Consider the following 27,077-nt stretch of genomic DNA (forward strand, 5'->3'; position numbering starts at 1 on the left):
CCAGCTCACTTGTCTTCTCTTCTTTCTTAAATCAGTTTTGTAGGTTTTCTTGGTATCTTAGGTATGTAATTTCTAGAACACTTAAATCAATGTATTTTAAAGATGGGTTGACAGGTCTGTCTCCCCAGTTAGAATGCAGGCTCCCGGAAGAGACCAAATTGGTCCATTTTTCCCAAGTAGCACAACAGCACATATATGAAACTCAGTCCCTGTTTGGAGGAACATACCAAGGAATATTAAAATGCTGGTAAACCTACAGAAAAAGCAAGCAAACAAGCAAGCAAGCAAGCAGGCAGGCAGGCACAGATAAAATAAAAGAATTGAGGAAGGTGGTTTTTTCAATACGTTGAAAGTCAATGGAAATAAGACTGAAGAAATTAATAAAAAGGGAAAGTGATCAGGCAGAATTTCAGAGTATAAGGGAGTCTATGGCACATCGGTCAGATGTGGAGAATTCATGCCCTTTATAGGCCAAATACTTTCGACAGTTTGAAAAGATGCCCTGTGCTCTTCTATTTCCTTGCCTTCAATTCTTGTGTTTCCACATGAAGGATGCCATCCTATCCTATCCCATCCAACGACTTAAGCATGTTTATGTACAGATCACCTGTAGCTCTCCCATGAGAACCTTCTCTGGTTATTTATATCCTTTATCTACATATATGGAGAATTTGTATTGATGTGGCCTAAGACCACCTACATAAAATCCTCTGGGAGTGATTCTTATAGGGAATTATAGGGATTTCTCTTTATAGATATAGTTCATCTAATAGATGACAAGAAGGTGATAGAATTAGAATCATCATTTTACAACTCCAAATGAAGTAAGGGATTTAAACAAATGATCATCTATGACTACAGAAACCATTAGTGGAAAAATGTAAGTGATGTACTTGATGGGTGGATCACACTGGTAGCATCTAAACCCATTTCCCAAACTTACAGTCCTAAAAATAGAGACAACTAGACATCATATGCCTCTTTATGGAAGGATACAAAATGCCTTGTGATATATTTTTGCCAAGGAAAAAAATATGAACTGGAATTTGTTCAGATCTCTCTGTGTAACAATCAGTTTAAAAGAAATACAGAAGACAGAGAAAATGAAAAAAGACAACACCGGTTTACATTCAGCAAAACCCAGTTTTTTCAGCAGATAAATTGCAAGAGGTCAAATGTAAAGAGGGACTAGAAAACCTATAGTTTAAATATATATTAAAAGAAACTTAAAGACGTATCAGCCAAAAGTGTGGATGTTTTTGGAGCCTGATTTTAAGAAACCCAAATTTAAAAATCATTTATGAGACAACTAAAGAAACACGATCACCAACTGATATGAAGATACTACTGTTACTTTTTAGGTCTGATAGCGGATATGTTGTGTAAGCACCATTGTCCATCTTGAAACAAGTTTAGGCAAAATAACATGACGTCTGGAATTTACTTCAAAATAATACATGGTGGTGGTGGGGGGTGCAGGGTGGGGGCAGAAAAGAGATCGGAGTTGGAGTTGGATCATAGCCTCATACGTCAGTTTTAAACATCCTTGGAAAATTCCATGTTGTATGATTTTAAAATGCAAGTTCTTGGGCCCCCACAGAACTATTGAATTACAATTCCCAAATGAGAGTCTGGGCATCTGTGTTATTAAGTTTCAAAGTGATTATGATCCACAGTAAGAGTTAGGAATCACAGTCCTAAAACAGTTTATCCCATGTCCTTGCTCTTGTCTGTGAAATATGACCAATTACAGATACACGCTATGTCTTTAAAGATAGAAACCGATTTCTTGCATCTCTCAAGGCCAAATATTTTGGATGCAGTCATAAATACTGGCAATGTTCGTCAAAATATTTATTGTTGTTTACTCTGAATAAATATTTTAGGTCTAGATTATACAAGACTTACCCACACATTCCAAGATATTAGGTCCGTTCAGCATCAGGAGTGTGCACCTCCTCATAGCTGTTAGCAATAATCCTCTGACCAGGTGGGATTTCTGTCTTAGGGGTATTTAACACTCCCAATTCATAAGTGGCCAATATCTCCACACCTCATGCAACAAGGTTAAAAATCTAACAGGATAAGATTAACAGCCTCCTCTTTCATGGCGAGTTGGAAATAGAGAATATTAGCAGCCATGTATAAAATATCTAAACTGATTATGTATATATATAATCTCTTTAGAAGAAGGAATGAAGCATTGCTATCTGAATTACCTCTCAACTTAGCCTCTCTGAAATTTTGTTCATTTGTTCATTTGCAGTGGTTCATCTATAAAGTAACCATTCTGATTCTCTTAAAAGAGTATGCTTAATTACTTTTCCCACAGTCCTTGGATTCCCTAAATCTCAGAAGTTTTGAAAGAGTCCTGTAATCGATTCTGCTCAGTGTTCTGGTTCTGCCACTGACTACTAAGTTGGTTTTAAATAGGACACTCTTTTCACTGGGTTCAGTTTTCCCCATATGTATAATTCTCAAATAAGTATCAGTCTACTTTTAGATCATCTTTAAATTCACCTACGGGTTTATGATACTTCTAGGAAAAAATATTTCACCTAACCTTTAAACTGAAAACAACCTTTCAAGAAAAATAATAAATAAACAAACAAATAAATAAATAAATAGTTTCACCTCTGTATCTTAGAAGACAGTAAATAAGGCCAAATACATACATTCTATTCTGCAGGTAGAAATCTAGGAATGGGAAGGATTTCCCCCACTTTGGCTTACCTGCTTATGAGCGTGATCGTAAGAATTAATATGATTGTCAAACTCCTGGTGCTTGTGATACTGCTTGTCACATAATTCACAGTAAAAGTTTGCCTTTACATCTTCCAAGGCTTTTGCTGTAGACTTCTCCTTTTCTGGAAAATCCTTTAAAGAAGGCAAACAGGTTGGTTATATTTCTCTGTAATAGCATAACCAGATCTCATATTCATCAAGTTGTTATTTAATTTTTCTGTGACTAAAAGAATACGGTGAGGCTCATCAGTGTTTGGAAATTCATGGCACTCTGGAAATAACTTTCAGTTCAGCCTTATTCCTAACTTATCAACAAACACATAATGAATTCTCTCAAAGAAGCAGAACACTGGGGCATCTGCATAGCTGTTGCTGATGCGACTGCTGTTTTGGGCTCAGGTCATGATCTCATGAGTCATGGGATCGAGCCCCAGGTTTGGGCTCCCCATTCAGGGACAGTGTGCTTGAAAATTCTCTCCTTCTGCCACTCTCCCAACTTGCATGCTTGTACACTCTCCCCACCTCTCTCTCAAATAAATAAATAAATCTTAAAAAAAAAAAAAAAGACAAAAAACCCAAAAAACCCCACAACTGCAGTCTGATCATTCTCTTTCATCCCATCCATTTTCAGGTTGTGGTTCTGCTGACTCACCACCATTTCCTCTGCCAGTCCAATAACCAATCTCAAACACAAGCTGCCACTATATCCTTGGAACACCTATTACTATGAGGTCTCTTTACTGTAATATTTAGTAGTGACATTGACTACATTATTTTATATCCTTCCTCTACTGCTTCATGTATTTTAGCCTCACTGAAATTTTCAGTGTTGGGACTTGCTATTCTCAGCACACAAAGTCTATTCCCCCTAGTTAAATTAGTGAGCTCTTACTTCTTTGCCAATACCAGCTCTTTGTTCCCTCTGGAACGCTTTCCCATGATTTTACCAGGAGGACGAAGCTTCCTTAAGCTTTTTGCTTGTTACCAAATACATCTATGACCATTCATAAACATTTCTTCTTCTAATAATACCCCACATATTTCTGTATTCCGCACAATGCCTTCTTCAGCCAACTGATCTATCTACTGCATACAGTCTCCATGGGTGACCCTCATTCACACTACAGCTAGGTTCTTATTTATCTGTGGACTCTAACTCTAGGATAAGCTTCTTCTATAAGCTTCAGTTCATGCTAAATGCTGCCAATGGGTTTACCACATATTTTTCAAAACTATTACCCTTACAATTATGACTACGCTCTATCTCAAAGAGAGTTTTGGCCACATCATTCCTCTGCTTAAACTCCTCCTAAGCAGGAGAGAATATAATCACAGGTATTATAATAGCATTGTATGGTGGCAGATAGCAGCTATACTTGTGGTGAGCACATATGTAGAGATGTTGAATCGCTATGTTGTACGCCTGAAACTAACCTAACATTGGGCGTCAGTTATACTTCAATTAAAAAATAAATAATAATATAATCCTCTTGAATTCTCTCATTGCTTATAGAATAATAGTGATGAACTACTAAGCATAAACTATGTGTCAGGTATTAAGTATGTGATGAACTGTTTCATTTATTATTTCATTTATTCATTTTTTATAAATTATTTCATTTATTATTCATTTATTCCTCACATGAAACTTATAAAATAAGTTCTTTCTTTAAAAAACTTATAAGTTCTTCATTGGGGAGGGTATGTGCTTTGGTGAGTGCTGTGAAGTGTGTAAACCTGGTGATTCACAGACCTGTACCCCTGGGGATAAAAATATATGTTTATAAAAAATAAAAAATGAATTAAAAAAAAACTTATAAGTTCTTTAAAAAGAGTTCTTTTTTAATTTAACAAGTTACAGATCTACTAATCAGCACTTAGAATCACACAGTTGTGGTCACTGAGTTAATAAGAGAGGGAATTTGAACTCAAATAACCTATGCCTAGCTCCCTTGTTAAGAAATAGCTGTGCTTTACCATCTGCTTTAAGGTCAGTCTTCCTGATGCACTATACAAACTCCCTCCTACCTCATCACTGTCATATTGTATCAATCCATGCTTCCACATTATCTCCTCTACTTCTATCACTAGACATGTTTCATGATATTAACTCATCTGTTTTCATGTCTATAGATCCTCTAAGGGCAGGAATTGTTTTATCCATTTTTGTGTCCACAGCGTCAAAATACTGTCGAGCACAGTATTTACAAATATGTATTACAAAAATTAATGGCTAACAGTAGCTCACATGTTCCTGTCTCCCATCATTCTGCAAGTTCTCCATTATCCCCATACCTAAATATAAGAATGACTGGCACATAGAGGATATTAAGTAAATATACATAAAAAATGAATGGACAAAATAAAGGATAGATTTTAGCTCTGTTTCTCTAAAATGACTAACCCTCTACAGAAAGAAATCAGGCCATAAACTTAAATGTCAGGGCCACTGCAGACCAGATAAGAAAGCAAGCACAGGGAAGAGGGGCAGATTATCACAGGCCTGGGTGAAATGATGCAGCAATTAATTTGGACATGGGAACATGATGATTCAAGCCCAAATATAAGATGCTAACACACATGGCATCAAGGCAGAAAGGACATGAGTACCATTAGCAAACAACAAAACTATACCAAACATCTACATTGCCTATCTAAGAGAATTAAAGCAGGAATTTGGTAATATTATTGGCTGATGGTGGAATCAAAAACTACTGACAGGATATAATCAGTAATGAGAATGTGGGCTTCAATATAAGGACAAAAACACAGTTGCTCAAATCTGAAATAATGGCTTGTCAATGTCGTCACTTAAGAGTTGAGGCAGAAGTACAACATCAAGATGGAGCTAAAGCTTTGGAACTACAAGCTTACAATCAGAAGAAAATATTAGTTCTCTTCCCATCTTACTCACTAGGCATTTTTTTTAACATGTCCTTTACATATTGTGTGCAATTTCAAAGACTGGATTGGAACTCGGGACTACTCGTCTTAACCCATAGTTTTTCTTCCTTTATTATAACACTAGAATAACAGCCTTAGAAAAGCGACCACGTGCCTTGGACATTGAGCACCTGTGCCTCAAGGTTCAAAAGTGCCTCAGCTTCATTAACTGGAGGTGGGGTGGCAATTAAGAATTCAGTGTGTCTAAAAATATACTTTCATATTATTACAGATTATGTAGAGGATTTTATAACAACAGCTCACTGACCAGGGGTGAGGCTCCTTCAGTTACTCTTGGTATCTTCATTTAAACAGCATTTATCTCTAAAACACCCTTTAATTATGACATTAAATGAATTTCAGTATAAAATTTTGTAATTATAACAGAGTTCTACCAACTTCTTTGCCATCTCCCGTGAATGTTCACATTTTACAGTCATCAGACTAAATTATATACCCCATTTCTTACTTCATTTTTCTTGCCAGGAAATGGTGCTGCTATTTCCATTTTCCTTCCTTCTAAGGGATTAATGATATTCCCCAGGAAATATTCTAGTCCCCTTATTAAGAGAGGAGGAATACACACATGGGATATAAACGCCATTAGCAAAGCATACATACAGAATTCACAATCCAGTGTCTACCAAATCCAGAAGTTAAAAGCATAAATTTAATAGCAGGTGACTGGGGGTCAGAAATGGGGTAGCTGAGACCTGAGAAGAGAGATCTCGGGCACAGGAGAATATAAGCTACAAGTTGGGTAGGGCTAAGAGGAATCAAAGAGGAAAGAAAGAAAGAAAAAAAAAAAGCTTCCTTAAGCATCTTTGGCAAAATTGAAAACTGAGGTTGGAGCTATAGTTGATTTTCACTAAATGAACCATGACCCAGTGGGCCAGAATATCACCCAGTGTGAGGTGGGCCTGTTCTCAAGTGTGAAGTTGGAGCTGAGTTGGTCTGTATATACCAGAAGGCTGGAAGGTAAGGGCTCAGTCTAGTAGACTAGTAAGGATGGTATCACATAGTCTAAGTCTACCATTTAGAAGAGGCAATTTATGTTTAGCAATTTTGTGAGTTCTATCAAATCAAGCAATGGTAAAGCAGGGCACACTTTCCACTGTGTCATGCTGCTTCAACCATCCATCTAACCATATACTCATCCAACTAACCATTAAGTACTGATACATTCAAGAATTGCTAAAAATAGAACTACCTTACAATCTAGTAATCACACAACTTGGTATTTATCCCCAAAATATGGAAGTACTAATTCAAAAGGATATATGCACCCCTATGATTATTGCAGCATTATCTACAATAGCCAAAATATGGAAGCAGCCCAGGTTTCCATCAGCAGATGAGGATAAAGAAGAAGTGGTACATATATACAATGGAATATTACTTGGCCCTAAAAAATGAAATCTTGACATTTGCAACAACATGGAATGGAGCTAGAGAGAATAATGTTAAGCAAAATAAGTCAGTCAGAGAAAAACAAATGCCATATGATTTCACTCATATGTGGAATTTAAGAAACAAAACAAGTGAACAAAGAAAAAAAGAGAGAGAGAGAGATTCACAAACCAAGAAACAGACTCAAGTACAAACTGATAGTTACCAAAGGAGAGGTGGAGGAGGGATGGGTAAAAGAGGTGAAGGGGATTAAGAGTACACTTATCATGATGAACACTAAGTAACATATAGAATTGTTGAATCACTATATTGTACACCTGAAACTAATATAACATTGAATGTTAACTATACTGGAATTAAAACTAAAAACTTAATAAAAAATAAAAAGCTTTTGCACAGCAAAGGAAACAGTCAACAAAACCAAGAGATAACTGACAGAATGGAAAAAGGTATTTGTAAATGATGTATCAAATAAAGGGCTAGTATCCAAAATCTATAAAGAATTTATCAATATCAACACCCAAAGAACAAATAATCTAATCACGAAATGGGTAGAGAACATGAACAGACATTTCTGAAAAGAAGACATCCAAATGGCCAACAGACACAAGAAAAAGTGCTCAACATCACTTGGCATCAGGGAAATACAAATCAAAACCACAATGAGATACTGCCTTATACCAGTTAGAATGGCTAAAATTAACCAGTCAGGAAATGACAGATGTTGCTGAGGACACAGAGAAAGGTGACCCTCCTACACTGTTGGTAGGAATGCAACCTGGGGCAGCCATTCTGAACAACAGTATGGAGGTTCCTCAGAAAGTTGAAAACAGAGCTACCCTACGACTCAGCAATTCCACTACTGGGTATTTACCCTAAAGATACATATGTAGTGATCCGAAGGGACTTGTGCACCCCAATGTTTATAGCAGCAATGTCCACAATAGCCAAACTATGGAAAAGAGCCTAGATGTCCATCAACAGATGAATGGATAAAGAGGATGCGACACACACACACACACACACACACACACACACACACACACACACAATGGCATACTAAGCAAAATCTTGCCATTTGCAATGTGGATGGAACTAGAGGGTATTATGCTGAGTGAAATAAAATCAATCAGAGAAAGACAATTATCATGTGATCTCTCTGATATGAGGAATTTGAAAGGCAGGGTGGGGGGGGTCATGGGGGGAAGGGAGGGAGAAAATGAAATAAGATAGGATCTGGAGGGAGCCAAACCATAAGAGACTCTTAATCTCAGGAAACAAACTGAGGGTTGCTGGGGGATGATGAGGAGGGATAGGGTGACTGGGTGATGGACACTGGGGAGGGTATGTGCTATGGTGAGTGCTGTGACTTCTGTAAGCCTGATGATTCACAGACCTGTACCCCTGAAGCATATAATACATCATATGTTAATAAAAAAATTAACTCACTAAATAAATGAATGAAGGTTTGTTATTTAACAACAAAAAGAGAAACTCTTCTAAATGTCAATTTCTTAAAGGGTCTTGACCTCAGAAATTAACAGTTTAAGAGGGGACAACTGCATGTAAAATGTTAAACAACTATAAAAGTGCAATACAGTGATAATCACAAACTGCTACGGAGCATTACCTAGTTTGGACTGGTTAAGAATGAGAGAAAAAAGTCAAGGTGGTTTTTTTTTTCTCTTTATCACTTAGCATTAGATACATTGTCAGCACTCAGAATACCTTGCCTTTTCCTTAAATGACAGGACACTTGCACTGCTCAAATAACTTGGAAGGCAACTTAAGATGACATTCGCTCTCTGAAATAATTACCCAATCTTTACATATAGAGAGACACAGAATAAATATGAAAGAAGTAAAAATACCTACCTATCCTCAGTCTCAATAAATTTCAAAAAATGAAAAAATGAATAAAATTCACGATAATACACTTGACACACAAGACTTAACATACAGTTCTATCATTGACTTGCTAGTTATTCAAAGTTCTTTTCTCATACTTTCTCTAAAAGAGGGGGTTTTAGAACTTATTTAATAGAAAAAATAGCATTTATAAAGTGAAAGAAAGCTTCATGTTAACTATTCTCAATGATTCATTAAAAGGTTGAAAATGAATTATAAATTGAATATGACAGTTATCTTAACAAGAGTCATCTTTAAGACATTAGGTATTGCCAGTGGGCATTTTATGTTTCAGTTCAGTAAGAATTTTATAGCAATTAGTTATTTTTAATAATTAATATTTTGGGTGCAGGGAGAGAAAAATGTACTTTCTTACACCAAGAATTTTACCTTCATGCAAATAACAGGAATGTCTTTAATGTGGCAAGAATGCTGCCTAGAGTAAGGCATTTAATTAGAAATATGGGTGTTCTGCTCCCAAATTATTTTATTATTGTAATGATGATTACACAGTAACACCCACTGAGCTTTCACTGTAAACCAGAAATCTGCTGAGCACTTCACACTTGTTAACTCCCTTAATCTTCACAATAACCTTATGAAGTATTACCTATTATTATTCCATACAAAGATATGGAAGGCAAGGCACAAGCTTGTCTAGAAACTCGCTCAACATTGAAAGGCAGACACTGGATTAAGAATCAGATTTGCCTGACTTCAGAGCTATTAATCACCATGCTAAAGGCTGCCCCAATTACTTAGCCTTCATCCAGATGCCACAAAATTTCAAGCTGCCACTGTTAACTTTTTGTAGATTTGGGATGATGCAGAGGCCCTAGTTCCCAGAGAGAGTAAGGGGAGCAATTACAATTTAAAAAATCTATTAAGATCTTGAAGCTGAGAGATAGGCACTAGGAAAATACAAGGTGGTCGTCTTGTTTCGAGTGGTTGTGAATATGTGTCCTGATTATTAAAAAGGAAGAGAAAAAAAAATCAATTGCTGTTCTTCATATCTCCTTGAGGGTAATACCAGCTCAGAGCTTTGAGGATTGAATTCATATTCTTTGTATGAAAACTCACATTTGACCTTTCACTGTTGTGTGTAAGAGATTGCTTTAAGAATTCTAATATTCCCCAACCTGTTCTATTATAGTGTCCCAAATAAAATCCTGCTTCAAAGAGAATGCTTTCCCACCCCTGATTAAGTGGCAGTGAAGCCAGAAAAGTCTTTTTGGTCCCCATTGTCTTCCCGAATCTCTGCCATAGACTGGGTAATGGAAAACTCACTTTAGAGGGCTTCATTCACTTATTTATTCCATTTTTGTGATAGGGAAAAATTATTCCTTGGAGACTGATTAGCTTGAATCTCAGCCTCTCTCTTCTAGCAGTTTCAGTTAGTCCAATATAAATTAAGAGGAATAATGAGTGGCTTGCAGGATTGTTGTGAGTATAAAATGAGTTTATTTTTATGGAAACAGTACAGTGCATGGTAAAAGTAGGAACTTGATGTCCAGAGACTCTGTGTGCGTATGTGTGAGTATATGTGTGCATCTGTGCATTACTATACATATGTGACACCAAAAAATTATTTAGAAAACAGTACCATTCTCCCATGAGTCTTCAAAGCAAGTTTAATTTTCTGATGGAAATTTGAGCAAGTGAGAGGAGTGCTTCTCATTCTCACCCCACCATCTCATATGAGCAGTCAATCCCTGCTCATAAATGCAAATTTGGTTGACATAATTAGGATTTTCAGATGTCTTTACCTCATGATAATTGCTTAATTTTTAGACTTTTTTGGAATAACACACACTGCCAAGAGATTCTCATATGTGCTCAGTTAATATTAATATCACTAATATTGATTTTCCTAGAGACATGACTGGCTTCTTTTCTAGAAAGAATGGTCTTTGCGTTATATAGCCTCTACCATGGTACTTGTTACATCGAGAAAATCAATAAGGGGCACCTGGGTGGCTCAGTTGTTAAGCGGCTGCCTTCGGCTCGGGTCATGATCCCAGGGTCCTGGGATCGAGCCCTGCATCAGGCTCCCTGCTCAGCGGGAAGCCTGCTTCTCCCTCTCCTGCTCCCCCTGCTTGTGTTCCCTCTCTTGCTGTCTCTGTCAAATAAATTAAAAAAAAAAAAAAGAAAAAAGAAAAACTCAATAAATACTTGTTGAATAAGTAAAACGAATGAATTAAGAAGCGTGGCCTGCCCAAGCAATGTACGTCTATCATGAATTAAACTATTGAGAACATAGTAGAATAAGCAGATAAGTATGATCCTAAACACATGAAATTTAAAGATTTTGGAACTTTTTAAAAAAATGTAGATACTGAGGTCTAAGGAGCTTATTAAAGAACTACCTAAACAAGGAAGGGGAGCTCTGCACACAGAGTCACAAAAAGAGCTACAGATTCTTGACTTGTAGTACTCTCCCCATTTTGCCATCATCCACTCTCCTCATTACAGCTCATTAAGAATCAAGTGTTGGTTTCCCAAACTTGAAATGGAACATGACCAAAGTTATACCATTCCATCAATGCCCAGGGAGGTGTGATGCCAGCCACTTCCTAGATTGGAAAGAGAGCTTCCCCCCTCTTTTTAACAATTCATTGAAGGTGCTCAGATTAGAAAATAAATACAACCACCTTAAATATATGAATTTGCCTCTGGGTAGCATAGTTTGGAGACAATGCGGCATCATTTCTAATTTGGACAGAAATGACAAATTTCTGACTTACTGGCAAGATGGCAGAGCGATGATTGCATTTCTGCTCATGAAGTAATAATTAAATACTTAAAGTTTGCTTGTATAACTGCTTATTTTGGAAAAGCTTCCTAATTGGCTGCATTTGAACAGAGACTATTTTTGAAAAACACATGTATTTCCACTAGAACCACTGTTCATCAGCATTCTACACCACCACCAACGTCTTCCTCAGCATAAATTAGTATACAGTTCTTCCACCAGAAAAACAATTTAGAAAGAGAATAAGGCAGTTCCAGATGCACCCTGAGATAATCATAACAGTAGCTTTTGCTTCATTGCTTACGTGTGCTTGTCTGCCATGGAGGCAAAAAGGGGCAGGTATAATTTTCAGATTGCTTATTGATCGGATAGAAATGCTACAATGCACATGTTTTAAAGGTCATGAATTGGTTCGTGGAAATTTGTAACAACCAATGAAACAGCAAAATGCACATAAACTGATGAACCTTGCTGGGTCCAGTGTAATACGAGCTCATCGAGGTTCAAGGACCACCAATCTCTAGTGGAGAACATTCCAGCCCTCATCAATAAAACCAAACAGTACACTAGGGTTGGAGAGAAAAAGGATGCATGAAAAGATATGTAAATTAATCCAGGGTCAGGGAAGTGGTCGAATCCATTAAATAGCAGTTCTTGGCCTGCTAACACCCATTAGTGAAAACATGAGTGACTAAATATAGCAAGTGAAAGAATAAATACATTAGATTTCTTTCTCACTTTTTGCCTCTTTATTTACAGTGCTAATGGGGAGAGAATTGGAATGCCTGAGATAGGCATGGTGTCTCAAAACCCACATAACTGTACAACTCAAGAGTGAACCCCAGCATAAACTATAGACTTTGGCCAATAACAACATATCAATATCAGTTCAGCAGCTAGAACACACTAACCCACCACACAAATGCAAAGTGTCAATAACAAGGGAGATGAGGTTTAAGAGTTGAGGTTACATGGGAATTCTCTGTGCTTCCTGCCCAATTTTCTATAAACCTAAACTGCTCATGAAAAAATAGTCCTTCTTTAGGGAAAAACAACAACAACAACAACAACAACAACAACAAAAACACAACTAAGTCACAATTTAATAGTCCTACCTTCACTGAACTCAAAGACAAATAATGGATGGTGTGAGAATATTCAAATCCATGTTACGTTATGCATATTCCTGAGTTTGAGGAAGGCCAAATGACAAACATGAGCTTCTTTGTAGGGAGAGATCTTGAGACCCTCAGTGCGCCTCTGTCAATTTCCAAGCAACAAAGAGCAGCCCTTTCCACCCTCCCAGAAAAGCATAACCTACAATCATTAAATCCTCTAGAAATTCAAGGGCAAAATTTCTACATTTGAAGGAAAGATTCTCGGACGTATCTATTGTGTGGGTGTGTAAAATATGATAAGGAAAGGAATTTTCTTCCTCCAGACTGACAATACTGTCCCATTTATAAAGGTAGTAATTACCACCCCATCCATTCAGCCCACAGATATGTATAACTGTAATGAATATAGACATATTGCATTCATCTAAATTGAATACATTTAAATGAATACATCCATTGTGCATTAGACAGAAAGTACCTTCATTTAGCCATTACTCCTGCTGTAAGTACTTATTGTAAAAATGCAATTAATAGTGTCTGACATTTCATTTTCCAATATAAGAGAAATCGATGAAAAATGTCAGGTAACTAAGTTTTCTAGAAAGTTGCAAGTGACACCTGCTCAATTACAAGCCATTTTTTAAAATTCAATATTTCTAACCATTATTGAGGGGAGAGATGGTCATTCAGAGATGCTGATCTACACATTCTTTCACCTTTGCTTGGGAACGGACTGCAAGTGTGTTCCCTTAAATAGATTCAGGTGATTGTCAAGTAAGTTTTCGTTCCCCAGCCTTCTCTATCAGTTCTGAGGCTAATCTGTATGGTTCTAAAAAATTGTGGTTACACTCTATATGTACCAAAACCAGGCCTGGAAACTCCTGAAGTGGTGGACTGAAATAATATAATGTAAATGGATTTAAGGACATGCAAGCCAGATAAATGCCAAAATTCCAAGGGCATTTGTCTCTGTTTTCCCGAATGTCTGCTATCATGTCTGATTAAGAAGTCTACGGCATTTGGTTTACTTGTTTTATAATCCAGAGATGTTTAAAAAGTGACTGTGCTCACAAAGACACTTCATTATTTCAAACTGGCTTCTCCAAGCTTCTATCTATTGCAATTCTAATAAGTAATTTACTTTCAAACTTTGAGAAAACTATCAATTGTGAAAGAAGGATGCTGGACAGAAGCTTTGTACTCAAATCTTGAAATATTAACTGCAACCTGGGAAAATGTGTCAAAGAAAGGAAAATCTATTAAAGTGCTAGTTTGGGAAAAAGACATTCGCATGGGCTCAAGGAAATGCTATAAACTAGATTATGTTCATTTCCAGATCATGAAGTGATGTACAAGTGCCTGGCTCCATTGTCATATAATTTGGAAGGAATATTGTCACTTACATTTTGTCCATTCATTATTATTCTCATAGAACTTTGCAAAGTGTGGTTTAGCGACTTCAGAAATCCCTAAAAAGAAAGTCTGTACACCAGTTTTATGGGTATACACTTGCTTTAAAAACAAAACAAAACCAAACAAATACCTAAAAACACTTGTCAGTTGAAGTCAGAAAGACTGATGAACTGGAAAGTGTGGCCACAGTCAGTCTGCGTCATAATGGTGGTACCAATGGTACATCCCACCCAGATGTGGTCAACGGACTATAGTTATTAGATATTTTCACAGCTGCTTGAGCATGTAGATGATCCATATGTACTGCTCACACCAGGATCAATTTAATAAGCCATACAGAAGTGCTCCCATCGTGTATGTGTTTGTGTGTATGTGTACATGCTTTGGACAAAGCTGGTCTAAAGACAGAGCAAGTTACAGTAAGACAGAAGTTGTGGGTCCATTATAAGTCTTGGAATACAAAAGTGAGAATCATTATAGAAGCATGTAATTGGAAAGGACTTGAGAATTTCTTCTCTAGATAAAGAAATTGAATCCAGAGATTTTTATGGTTTGACCAGTCTGGTATAGCACAAGCAGCTGACCTAGGATGAATATCGTTCTTGGCTTCTATCTTTGAGACCAGTGGTAAGGCAATTAATACTATCTCTTCATTTGGAAAATGAGATAGAACTAAGGGACTAGATTTTTGTGTCTCTGAAACTCAAGAAGTATAAATGAATATTCAGAGTCTTTAAGCTGATATAGATGTAGACATAGATATAGGTATTCCCTTTCTTAAACCACACAATCAAAATCTATTTAGCAATATAGTTAGAAAATAATATTCTTGCTCTTGTAATGCCAGAAATAGAAAATTTTCAGTTTTAAATCATCTTCTACAGAAAGAGAATCACCTGAAATACAGGACCCCCTCATTATCTTATTCCCCTAGGCTTCAAGAAAAGCATTTAGTGCTTTATTAGTTTATAGATTCTTAGTTACAGAGAGTTATTGGGAATGAGCACTGAATTTAGCAAGTGCTAAAGACTGACTCTAGAAAGGAAGAAGCTACCTTCTTTTCTGATATTGGAGCAGTATCTGAGATGGAAAGGAAGAAAAAGCAAAAAATAGAAGAATTCATACCTCAGATTTTTTTTTTAACTCTTCTATGCTACCGTTGAAGGAGTTTGGTGTAGGGTAAGGATTTAGTTGTGTTATGAAGCTTTGTATTGGTTTCTGTGCTATTCCACTGTACAAGATAATGTAACACACAATTCCTGTTTGTAACACACAGTTCTTGTCTTCAAAGACTTTCAGACCACCTGAGGGGATAGAATTAATTCATAAATTGCAAGTCACAACACAAAGGGATATATAATCATTTGGTGGGGATTTAAAGTGCTATGTGTATTTAGAGAAGGGAACTATCCATGCTGTTCTGTAATACGCTTACATACCTAAGCAGAATAAGCCTATTATGATAGAATTTTATAATGAGTCTAAATTGATAATCTTGGATTTGACTTTTACATATAAAAATGAATAATGCTCGATGGGCTCTTTAATTCTAAAGTTTAAAAAAGTACATAAAGTATTGCTGAGAATGAATGAACCTACATTTTGTGATGTGAAAAATGCAGATTTTACTCTATATACTAATGAACAAGAAGCCTCCCAAACTTTAAGGAGGATGTGGCTCCTACCCCCCATTTCCTCTTCTTTTCCAACTGGTATTATTTCTGATCAGTAGCTACAATCAGAATGATGTTCCTGTTTATGTTGTTCCTCTGTACACTCCTTGTGATTATTTTCCTAAAAGCATCTCTCTTGGACTTTCTGCTTCTTGTTTCAGAGTGTTCACCCAAAGTCTGAGTTCACCGAACTTCTAAAGCAGGGCACATTTTTTTAATGATTTAAAAAAAGAAAAATGGATTCCTATAGACTGTTTCCCCTCCATCCATTATGCTACAGAAAAGTCTGACTGACTGCTATCTGCTTAAACACTCTGGCTGGAATCTTCATCCTTATTCATGACTGCATTTCAGCAAATGTCTATTTTTTATTAGCTGCGGTGATGGCGGGGGACATTTATATCCCTTTTAGCAGAAACAAGTCTTCTCTATAATACAAAGAGAAAACGAAACCTTCCTTGATTAAAAAAAAATGATGCTCTTAAACTTCGAAATAACTACAACATTAGGTATTCTCTAGGAACAGCAGCAAAGACTCAGACAGGAGCATTCCTTGTCATTTACCGAATGTCCAAATATCACAATGGCTTTACTTTGGATTTCTGTTTAGGGAAGAATGCCAAGAGACAGGAAAAAAAGAGGTAAAACCTAGATGAGGAATATGGACAAAGACAAGGAAGAAGAAAGAGAAAAGAGATACACGGGGTAAATAGAAGAACCCATGTTCTCCCATGGAAGAGTGAGACAGAAGACTAATGAGAAGGAATGAATTAAGTTTGTGGCAATGCAAAGTAGAATTTTAAAATAATATACTGAAGGGGAGTAAAGTGGTAAGTCATAAATGTTTTCCCTAGTCCTAGGCAATTTTTTCTTTTAGCTAAAGGCTTTTGTGGGGGTGGGGAGTAAAAAGGAATATAGTCCTTTAGGATTGTCTATGATTTGAAGTTTATTTGTGGAGACTTGAAAGTATAAAAAGGTCAACAATATTTACATTGCATATGAATCACCTTGACCTTGACATTTCCTACTGACGGAGTTCTTCTCAGTGCTCCTCTATGGGAAATCTTTTGTCATGCGATATTTTTCAGGAGTCCACACATTTTGTAGTAAATTTGTCTCAGCTGGAGATTTAAAGACCAGGACAGGAATTCAAAGATTAGAAATAAATATTTATTAAGTTCTTACTGTGTGGCTGCTGGTGCATTAGGTGTCACAGGAACTGCAAAAGACCCAAAAGGTATTATCCTTAGACTAAAAGAATGTATAGTTAGCCACTGGAGGTAAAACACGAGGGAAAGAAGGGAGCACTTCACATAATGAAGAGTAAAAGCATTTAGGAGGTAAAGAGGTTGGGGTTAGGAATGTGAATCCTAACTCAACCTTTTGTAAACTCCAGGGCCCTTCACTGCATCACTTCACTTCTGTAAAACAAGCCTAAAAATGTCATTCTCGTAGGATAATTGTAATAATTAAATAAGTTCAAACATTAAAAGCACCTCATACAGCTCCAGGCACCACACAGCAGTCATCTAAGTATAGATAGAGACAGAGAAAGATGTATGGGAATGTATAAAATAAATATAGTCTAATGGTTTGCCCACTAATGAAATGGGCAAAATGGAATGGCAAAGCAGGAATGGTGTCTAGGAAGGCCTCCGTTTTGAAACTAATTATTAAAAATGGGGGAGTCGATATGATCTTGTGATTAGGAGCATAGTTCCATGTCAGGCAGCCTGAGTATAAACCCAAGCTCTGTTCCTCCTGTACATAGGGCACTCGGCAACTCCAAACAGCTGTGTGCCTTCAACTATAAGACAGGAGCAAAAGACAACAGCCACTAACCCAGAGGGCCACTGTACTCATTATGGAAACACACCCAACGAAATACCTGGCATAACACCAGCCTCATATTGCTTTTCGTTTGGTAGCTTTGGGTCTATTTTCTAGGTTAGGGAGTTTGTTTTTCATTTTGTTTTTTACAGAGTTTAACAGCAAATCGAAGAACACAGCACTGGATTTGAATGTGATATATTGTGACAGTTAAGGACAAACAACAGGCTGGTTAGAGTAGACCTGTCTGGGCTGTATGGAGAAGAAGACTGGGAGAGAGTTCTTGAGGACTGCACCAAAAAAACGTTGGCTCTGATAGAGAAGGGGGAGCCACGCTTCCCATAACTGCCACCCAAACAATGTCAGGAAATAAAGAATGGGCCCACAAAGTCCAATAAAGAGAATTTCTTCCCACAGGGAAGAGATGTAGTTATCTGTACCCGACTGAGTGATGTACTGTGTAGATGACAGGTTTTTCTTTCTCAGGGACCTGTCTTTGTGTTGCAAACTAAAGGGAAAAAACTCAATGCAGAAACAAGTGGAAGCTTTGGTCAGACACTTAATCATACTCCTATGAGGATACTGGTACCCTTTATTGCTGACTCTTTTATTTCCAAACTCCCCACGGTGCCATATTCCAGATAAGTTACTTGTTGGAAATAATGTTCTTTGCATTAAACATACATTTTCTTTTCTGTAAATAGGCTCTGCTTTCTGCTACAGATGGTGAGCTGAGCTGGCTTCCTGACCTGGCCTTTTGCTACCCTGGCTTTTGGATTTCTGCCTTTGGCACAAGTACAGATGGACTAATGTTTTATGTACTTTTTTTTGTTATTGAAAAAAAGTTTTAGATGTTTTCTGTTACATTTCTATTACTCTATAAAAAATGTAATTTGAAAGTTTATCAATTTTTAACATATAGGGATTGACCTATCAGATAAATAATAGTCTTTACGAATGAGTAAATTAAATTAAATTCCACTACAGTTATATGAAAATATTCCTTAGGCATCATGACAAATAGTCTCAAGGTCACTTTATTTTTTATTTAATATAAAACACGTGCTACCTCCTAGTGCCTTTCACTAATTGCAATGTGACCTTATTTATTCTATAATGTTTCATTGAAAAAATATTCTTACAAATGGTATTAATATGGACAGAAAAAATCATTCACTCAAAGTAACCACAAACCTGGAATGTGATTAGGAGTGATTTTGAACATTATACATTTTATTAATAACGAAATGGCAAGGATCAGTTTTTATGGGTTCTAAACTAAAAAGGCCATCCAGACTCACACCAACTATTTTGGTTCTTTAACAAAACTTCTAAAAGATTTATGTGTATATATGTTTGTGCAATAGCATTTCCAGAAAATATTCCTTTTTAACCTATCTGCCTTAAATTAATTCATTATTTGATCAAGCCAGTCATATAATCAAACATGAATTTGTAAAGGTTTAATTATTTGTTGATTATGTCAGTTCTTCTGTTGTCCATTTAGTTAATATTTTCATAAAAACCTGGATAGTGTAAGGTCAGTGCTCTAGTCATCTGCCTTTAATGACCAAATCTGTATGTTGAAACACACGAGTAAGATATCATTATTTTCAGGATGTTTAGCAATGTCTAAGCATTCAGTTTGCTCATCAATGAAGAACAATTGATTCAGAAAGAAACCAGGTCATGTTTCTTCAATACTCAAAATTTAAATGTAGGAAATTTTCTACTTTCTTGTGTCCCCATTTAACTAAATCAAATTTAATTTCACCAACTTATGCATAAATTGTCTTTTTTAATATGAAGGAAAAAAAATCAAGAACCTAAGTGTGTTCTTAAGAGCTAACTATGAATTCCAATGAGTAATCAAGTGACAAGTATATTAAATTATTAAATTAAGAGCTAAGATTCCTGTTTCCTTAAAAGTAAATTTTTGAAAACATTTCTCCCTTTTTATTTTACTGCAGAAGTTAGAAACAGGAGAAACAACATGAAAACTCATGCCATATGCAAAATATTGTAATTATATAGCCAATGGGAGAAAAAAGGGAAAAGAAATGAAAGAGCTATGATGCAGATATGTTCTTTGGTAGAAGACAGATTTGCAGAAAGAAGCCATCAACAAATGGAGAGCCGGTGTGTGACTAAAACTTGCACATATGTTCATCTGATTTTATCTTCTCCCTGTCAGATTTTTGTAAGAACCTATATTATCTCTAAAAGAATTATTAAACTTGCTATAGTCAGGTACTAAGGGCTTTTCATTCTGTTTTATTTTGTTTTGTCTGGACTAGGAATGGAGGAATTTGAAGCTGAATTCTTAAACACCTCACAAACCTTACCAAAAAAGCTAATTAAATATTATCATTTCATTTTTTGTCCCTATAGAAGGGTTTTCATTTCTTAAGATTTTATATAAGTGGAATCATACAGCATGTACTCTTTTTGTTTGAATTTTCACTCTGCATAACTGTTTTGAGTTTAATCCATGTGTCTATCACTTGTTCATTTTTATCATAGGATGGCATTCTATTGTATGGTTATCATAATTGTTTATTCATTCCTGTTGATGGGCATTTGGATTCTTCCTGGTTGTACTCTCAACTGGGAAAGGGGTGAAAGGGTTGTAGGGATAGAAGGAACAATAAAGGGGCACTAAAAAAATTTAGTGATATATATATAATATAAATAACTGAATATATATGAGATGATCTTAATTGTAGTGATGAATTCATGGGCAAGTACGTATGTCATAACTGATTACACTGTACACTTTAAATATGTGCAGTGTTAAAATATCAATGATTGGTCTTTCTATTTTAATTTCCATACTCCTAATAAGAATTCTTCATTCTCCCATTGTTAAGATCTGAGTAGATATTATCTCAAAGATGACAGTAATGTTTTCTCCCAGTATATAATTATTTCTTTATCCCATTCTAAAAATAAAACTTATTTTTATAGGTTTGTATAAATGTCAAAAATAATTTTGTTGCCAGGTAAAATTTCATTTATACATTTACCTTTCCATGAGTAAGGTATAACTTACTATGGAAAGTATGCTTAGAGGATGGATGTACTTCTAAAAATCCGGTCCAGATATCTCTCCCTGCCACTTGGCTACAACATTTTTATTCTGCTCCTTCACATAATGTTCTCAGGCAATTATTTTGTCTTCTTTCCATGTATCCTGTTTGTCCTGGTGATGTATTTTACCTCCATGGTAAATAACTACATATACCTTATGGATGTGTTGGAGAATGCTTAATTTAAGCTCATGATGTGAATACTGCCAAATGTCATTCAAATAATTTTTTAAAATATAGATTTCATGATTCATTACAGAGATTAAAATATTACTGAAGTGGTGACAAGTGGTTCAGTTGAGGAGACAGTTAATTCATATATCTTGTAGGCATAGCCATGCAGCTGATGAGTTATTCAGCATTTGGTTGAAAGCAAATTCAATAACCTGATAGGCAATTCTTTTGTATTCTAATAGTGTTTATGAGGCATTAACACCATTCAGTGGTTAAAAAAACACAATTTTTTGTGTGATACAAGATAACTTCCTGTACTTTATGGCCCCTTGAGTGCAAATGCTGAACATCATGGCAAAGCAGCAATGAATTATATATTGAAATTACCTTCTCATTTGAATACTTTGTGGATTCATAAAGAATACTAAAAATTAAAATATTGGCAAATATTGATATTAAAATTTCCCTAAACTGACTTTTGTGAAATATATATAATTTTTTGGTATTGAAAATGAACACTTGGGTCGCTTGGGTGGCTCAGTTGGTTAAACATCTGCCTTTGGCTCAGGTCATGGGTCATGTTCCTGGATTCCTGGGATCAAGCCTGGCATTGGGCTTCCTGCTCAGCAGGGAGTCTGCTTCTCCCTCTCCCTCTGCCCCTCCCTGCTGGTATTCTCTCTCTCACTTACTCTCTCAAAAAAATAAATAAAACAATAAATTAAAAAATCTTAAAGAAGAAAATGAACATTTTAGGGACACTTGGGTGGCTCAGCCAGTAGAGCATCTGACTCTTGATTTCAGCTCAAGTCATGATCTTGGGGTCACGGGATTGAGCCTCATATCAGGTTCCATGTTCAGAGTGCAGTCTGTTTGTCCCTCTCCCTCGGCCCCCCCTCCCCCCAACTCTCTCAGTCTGTCTCAAATAAATAAATTAACTCTTAAAAAAAAAGAAAACAAACATTTTCCAGGTTTCATGTACATTTTAATTGTTACTCTTGAGAACTTGGTTCTATTTAGGTTGATTTAAAAAAAAATCTGTCTTTAGCAAATATTTATCTTACCTAAACTGGACATAAAATTTTTAAAAGTTATTCATATGAAGAAAATGCAATAAATGGTATGTGAGCCTGGTTTTGAGGTAGGGAACAAGGGGGACCTAAGGTCTGTATCGAGCCTAACCTTCAACCTAGATGTGTCAGACTTCTCTCATTCTCAGTTTTCCTACTTTGGTGGGGAGGGATAGGGTGGCTGGGTGATGGACACTGGGGAGGGTATGTGCTATGGTAAGTGCTGTGAATTGTGTAAGGCCGATGATTCACAGACCTGTACCCCGGGGCAAATAATACATTATCTGTTAATTAAAAAATAACTAAATAGATAGATAGATAAAAGGGGTTTGGTTAATTGACAAGTTTCTTTTGAACTCTGAGATTATACCATTAGTTTTTGTCTTTTTAGAATAGACTTCTTAAATACCAAGGTGTAAGTTTGAGGAGAAAAAGATTCAGTTAATAGAATATTTCTGACAATAAAATGTGAAGAAGATGAGGAAAGTCTTTTGGGGGAGAGGAGGCAGAACTATTCAGGCTTGCAGGTTTCTGCAGTGATTTACTCATTGATAGAACTCATGAATGCTTACTTCTCCAGCCTTCTGCCACTGTAGACAAAACCCAGGGCACAAGAAGGCATTATACCATATGCCACCTGTCACACATTCTTAAGAGTTAATAACATACCAAAACCTTCCAAATATCTTGTCTGGTTATTCATGCCAAAATAAGGCATCTGATTATATAATTACAGTTTAAATGTATTGACATCCACTTATTTAACCTGTTTTTTTTTTCTTTTCTTTACTTTGTTTTTGTTTTCAATTTTTTTGGAACTGCCTTAGTATCTACTCCATCAAGGTAAATGACTGAAATAAATTAATTTAACATTTTTATTCATCTACCTTCACGTTTGCAATCCGCTAGTGAGAAAGAATATGATGGACTGAAATGTGTAAGTTGGAAAATATTCTTTCAGTTAAATGAGCTTCTAAGTCAGAAAGCAAAAGGAAAAGATTTAGAAATTGAAAGGATCAATCCCAACCACTAAGAGCTCAAGCTAATTCCCTGCCAATGGTGGTAAAGGCAGTGATTAGAGGAGATACGCCTTTGCATATCCAAGTGGAGCTCCACAGAACAAATGTTCCAAGTCTAGAGTGAAGAATTCAGCCACTTTCCAAAAAAATCAAAAGTCTCTGAAATTTGTGCTTTTGTAAATAAAATGCTGAGAGTAACTTTGGAGTTATATTCCAAGACAGTCATCAAGATTGACAGAATCTATCAGATCTTGACAGAAAGATTTAGATTAAAAAGGAGGGGGTTAGAGATGTTGGTTTGTCCATCAAGGTCCTCAGAATGATTGTTTCCTTGGAGTTTAAATTGCAAAGGGCTCTTATTATTTCTAAAGTGAACGGAAGAAAAGTGATTTTCTCAGTTGCCAAAAGATGTATTTATAGATGCAACACAACTACTAAGCCATATCACTCGAGGCTCATGTAGGTGAACAAATCTATCATTTTCTTCTTCTAAACATCTTTTTTAATCAAGAAAAGATTACTATGGGGAAGAGTTATTTATTTAAAAATCAGATGGCTGGCATAGGGCTTACCAGGAACTACTGCTCAGATATGGACAAAGTTGTGTGCCCTTTTCCATATAAGAAAAAAAAAAAAAAGAGTTGGGGCAAGGAATGTAACCTTTAAAAGGAATACAAATAGAGGAAAACAATGAATTCCGAAAATTTTTATACTCAGGTGTTTGGTTTTAGGCATGTGGCTACATGATAAGAATAGTTTAATTTTTTTCTGTTTTTACTTTATTTATTTATTTATTTTGCTACTGATTCTGGGGCTAGTTCTTATAAAAGAGAATGATACAAATCTTATTATATCAAAAAAGCAGACTTTTTCTATACAAGACTAAAAATGTTATTTACAGTGAGACATCTTCTTATGCACTCAAACACTAACTTTAAAGTAGCACAGAGTAAACTTGCTTTTAAAAAGTTCATCCTTTAGATGTCTGAGTGTCTCAGTAGGTAAAGTGTCTGCCTTTGGCTCAGGTCATGATCCCAGGGTCCTGGGATGGAGTCCCATATTGGGCTCCCTGCTCAGTGGGAGGTCTGCCCCTCCCTTTGCCTGCCTTTCCCCTACTTGTGGGTGCTCTCTCCTTCTCTCTCTCTCCGGGCAAATAAATAAATAAAATATTTTTAAAAATAAATTAAAAAATAAATGTTCATCCTTTAAAAAAGCAAACAAACAGAAATTAGTACTTTAATTGTACTGTGTATAATGACATTTCTAAGAAAACTCCACTTCCATTTCTAAGATATTTCTAGATAAGCATCTAGATTAACAGATATGTTTTGGATTGTCTCCTATGATTCTCTAGAGCAACTTGAGTCTTAGACTCTAAACATGGTAACAAGTGGGTGGAGGAGGTTGCACGGAAAAGGATAACAGAGTCACGCAAGCTAAGGCCCCTGATGGTGAAATCCATGTCTGTAGCAAAGGAAGAGTTTGGAGTGTTGTTTAAATATGGGGGTGGGGGGTTGTGGGGGGAGAACAAACACCAAAAGAGAATTATTTGTAAATATAGAAGTCGTGAGATAACACGAACACAGAATTCAAAGAGAATACAACAAGAGAAAGGAACTGACATTTAAAGTTGACATAGCCTATGCTAAATGTCTTATAAAAAATATGTACCTTATAAAGACCATTACATCACCCATGAAATGAATCTATGAACTGGATTCAGTAAGTTGCTCTACTAGGTCTGCACTTTCCATTCCTATTAGAGGAAAATTCGGTGTATTAAAAGCAGACCAAAGGGTATTGCTTTAAATGACGTGTGTGGGTGTGCGCAGGCATGCGCGCACATGTGGGTATCTGTGCATCTGTGCAGAAAGGGTTGGAGTCCTGCAACCCCTGGGCTTGTCCAGAGCACTCCTGAGCATCTCTGCTCAGTGTGGATGCTCAGCTAGGCCACCTCTAAGGGTCCTTTGCCTCACAAACCCAATGATTCCATCATCCCATTCTGATCTTATCCCAAACTACTTTTCCGCATCTAATCTTAAACCAGATCAGCCTTTTCAGGATTGGAGTGCCAGGCAGTAGTTTGCCTGTTTATTGGAATTTGCTGGATTTCACAGATATAGCAGTTTATAAAAAGGCTAACTGTATGAAAGGTTGGAATGAAGGGCCCACAAAAAATTTGTCTTTGCCTGTCACTCCTGCTGGCTTCCAAGTGACTCAGGCCTCCCAATAAGATCCCGAATTTGGAAGCTGCATTTTCAAATACCAGAAGGATTTAGACACGAATGTGCAGATGGCTATATAAATAAAATGACTGTCACTGACTTATTTTTCTTCATAAAATGAATGCTATGATTCTGGCTAATCTTGTCACAGCCATTTTACCATTAAGGCAGGCATTATTTGAAAATTAAAAGCATTTCATTTTTCATTCACATCTGAAATTTGCTCTCTCTGAACTTGCAGATGTACTTAGAAATACAAGATTAGGAGCTAAAGAAAAAAAATGAGCGAGCAAGGGGAAAACCTGCTCTATCCTTCCTTCCTTAGAGGAAAAAAACCCCAAATTTTTAACAGGGAATTAATTTTATAGATATCTTTCTACCAGTATCATCCAGACTTTTCTCCTACATGGATGGACTGACCAAGCTAGATTATTCCTTTGGGATTTTCAGGAGTGCTGTGTGTGCTCTAATTTATCTTATGTAGGGTTGCCCAATAAATAAGGTCATTTGGGTCACTTGCTTCATGAACCAAACACTAAGTCCTCCATGACTGATTCTGGTACCTCCTGCAGTCTTGTTCCTCATGGTGCTTCTATACATATTCCTATTAAGGTAAATAACTCACTATTTAACACTCGATATCCATTCTTTCCTTTCCTCTGAAACTTTGCTCCAACTCTTCTTCCTCGAATGCCAGTCTTAATGCCTCTTTATGTTTATAATCAGCCAACATTCAAGACTGAAATCATTGGATTGCTAAAATCAATTCCACAAAGTCTATTATGGTCATACTTGCTAAAAGCAATCCTTTGCCATGAGCCCCATTGCCCTTATATTCTTTTCAAATGATCTGTGTCAATTCTTCATTGCATACATACCTGGCGTTTAAGGTTTATTTCTTGCAAACACAGATCATATCTATGTTTGGTAGGATTTAATACTTTTCCTAGCACAGAGTAGACCTTCAAAGTATATGCTTTTGAACAAATGTGGGCAGAGAGACTCTACCGATAGCCAAAATACAATCCTGAGCAGAATCAGATAACTGGTAGATCAAATCAAAGAATATGGACCAGCAATGCAAATATTGCATTCAACTCTGATTATTTCTACTGAATGGTAGTTTCCATAATCATGACATAACTCTCTCTGCTACTATCCTTTATGGAAACAGAGGCAGGGAAGGACTCAGGCTCCTTCTAAGACTAAGAGAGATTTTGCCTCTCTTAGTTCTCAGGAGGAAGAGGCAAGCTTGTTTATTTACAAAGTAAGTGATTTCAAGAAAGAGTGGATTTAACATTCCCTCTTTTATATTAAACAGTGTGTTTCCAAGAGCTAACTGTAAAACATTCCTCCAGGAGTATTGGCCAACAATAAGAAGAAATTATTTCTTGGGTTTTTACCTGGCCCGTGTTTACCATGGACAGTAGTTACAACTACACTAGCCTCTCTTACCACATCTTGACTTCTATTACACTAAATTCTTCTACAGCCACATGTTAATTCTCATGAACATTATAGTATGTCGTACTTGTTGAATTTGGATTGCTGATAAGGTCAAGCTCAAATTAGCTTAGCCTTTCTTTGGAGAATGTGTTTTAACAATACCTCTAAGTAAGTGTCTCTTCACATGTTATCACAAGTTTTGATTCATGAATGCCACCCACACTACTATGCTTCTTAAAAATAGAATGAATAAAAGTGAGTGATT

The 27,077-nt window shown here is 36.3% G+C and overlaps 1 protein-coding gene across 1 annotated transcript in view; it reads right to left on the reverse strand.

Moving 5' to 3' along the window:
* The window catches only part of ZNF804B (zinc finger protein 804B), a 526,762-nt gene that overhangs the window by 106,229 nt on the left and 393,456 nt on the right, over positions 1–27,077 (reverse strand). Inside the window, exon 3 of the mRNA XM_032305502.1 lies at positions 2,734–2,877. Within this exon, the coding sequence (XP_032161393.1) occupies positions 2,734–2,877 (144 nt within the window). The remainder of the gene's footprint in view (positions 1–2,733; positions 2,878–27,077) is intronic.

The sequence above is a fragment of the Mustela erminea genome, chromosome 11 (genome assembly GCF_009829155.1).
Source record: "Mustela erminea isolate mMusErm1 chromosome 11, mMusErm1.Pri, whole genome shotgun sequence".
Taxonomy (NCBI): domain Eukaryota; kingdom Metazoa; phylum Chordata; class Mammalia; order Carnivora; family Mustelidae; genus Mustela; species Mustela erminea.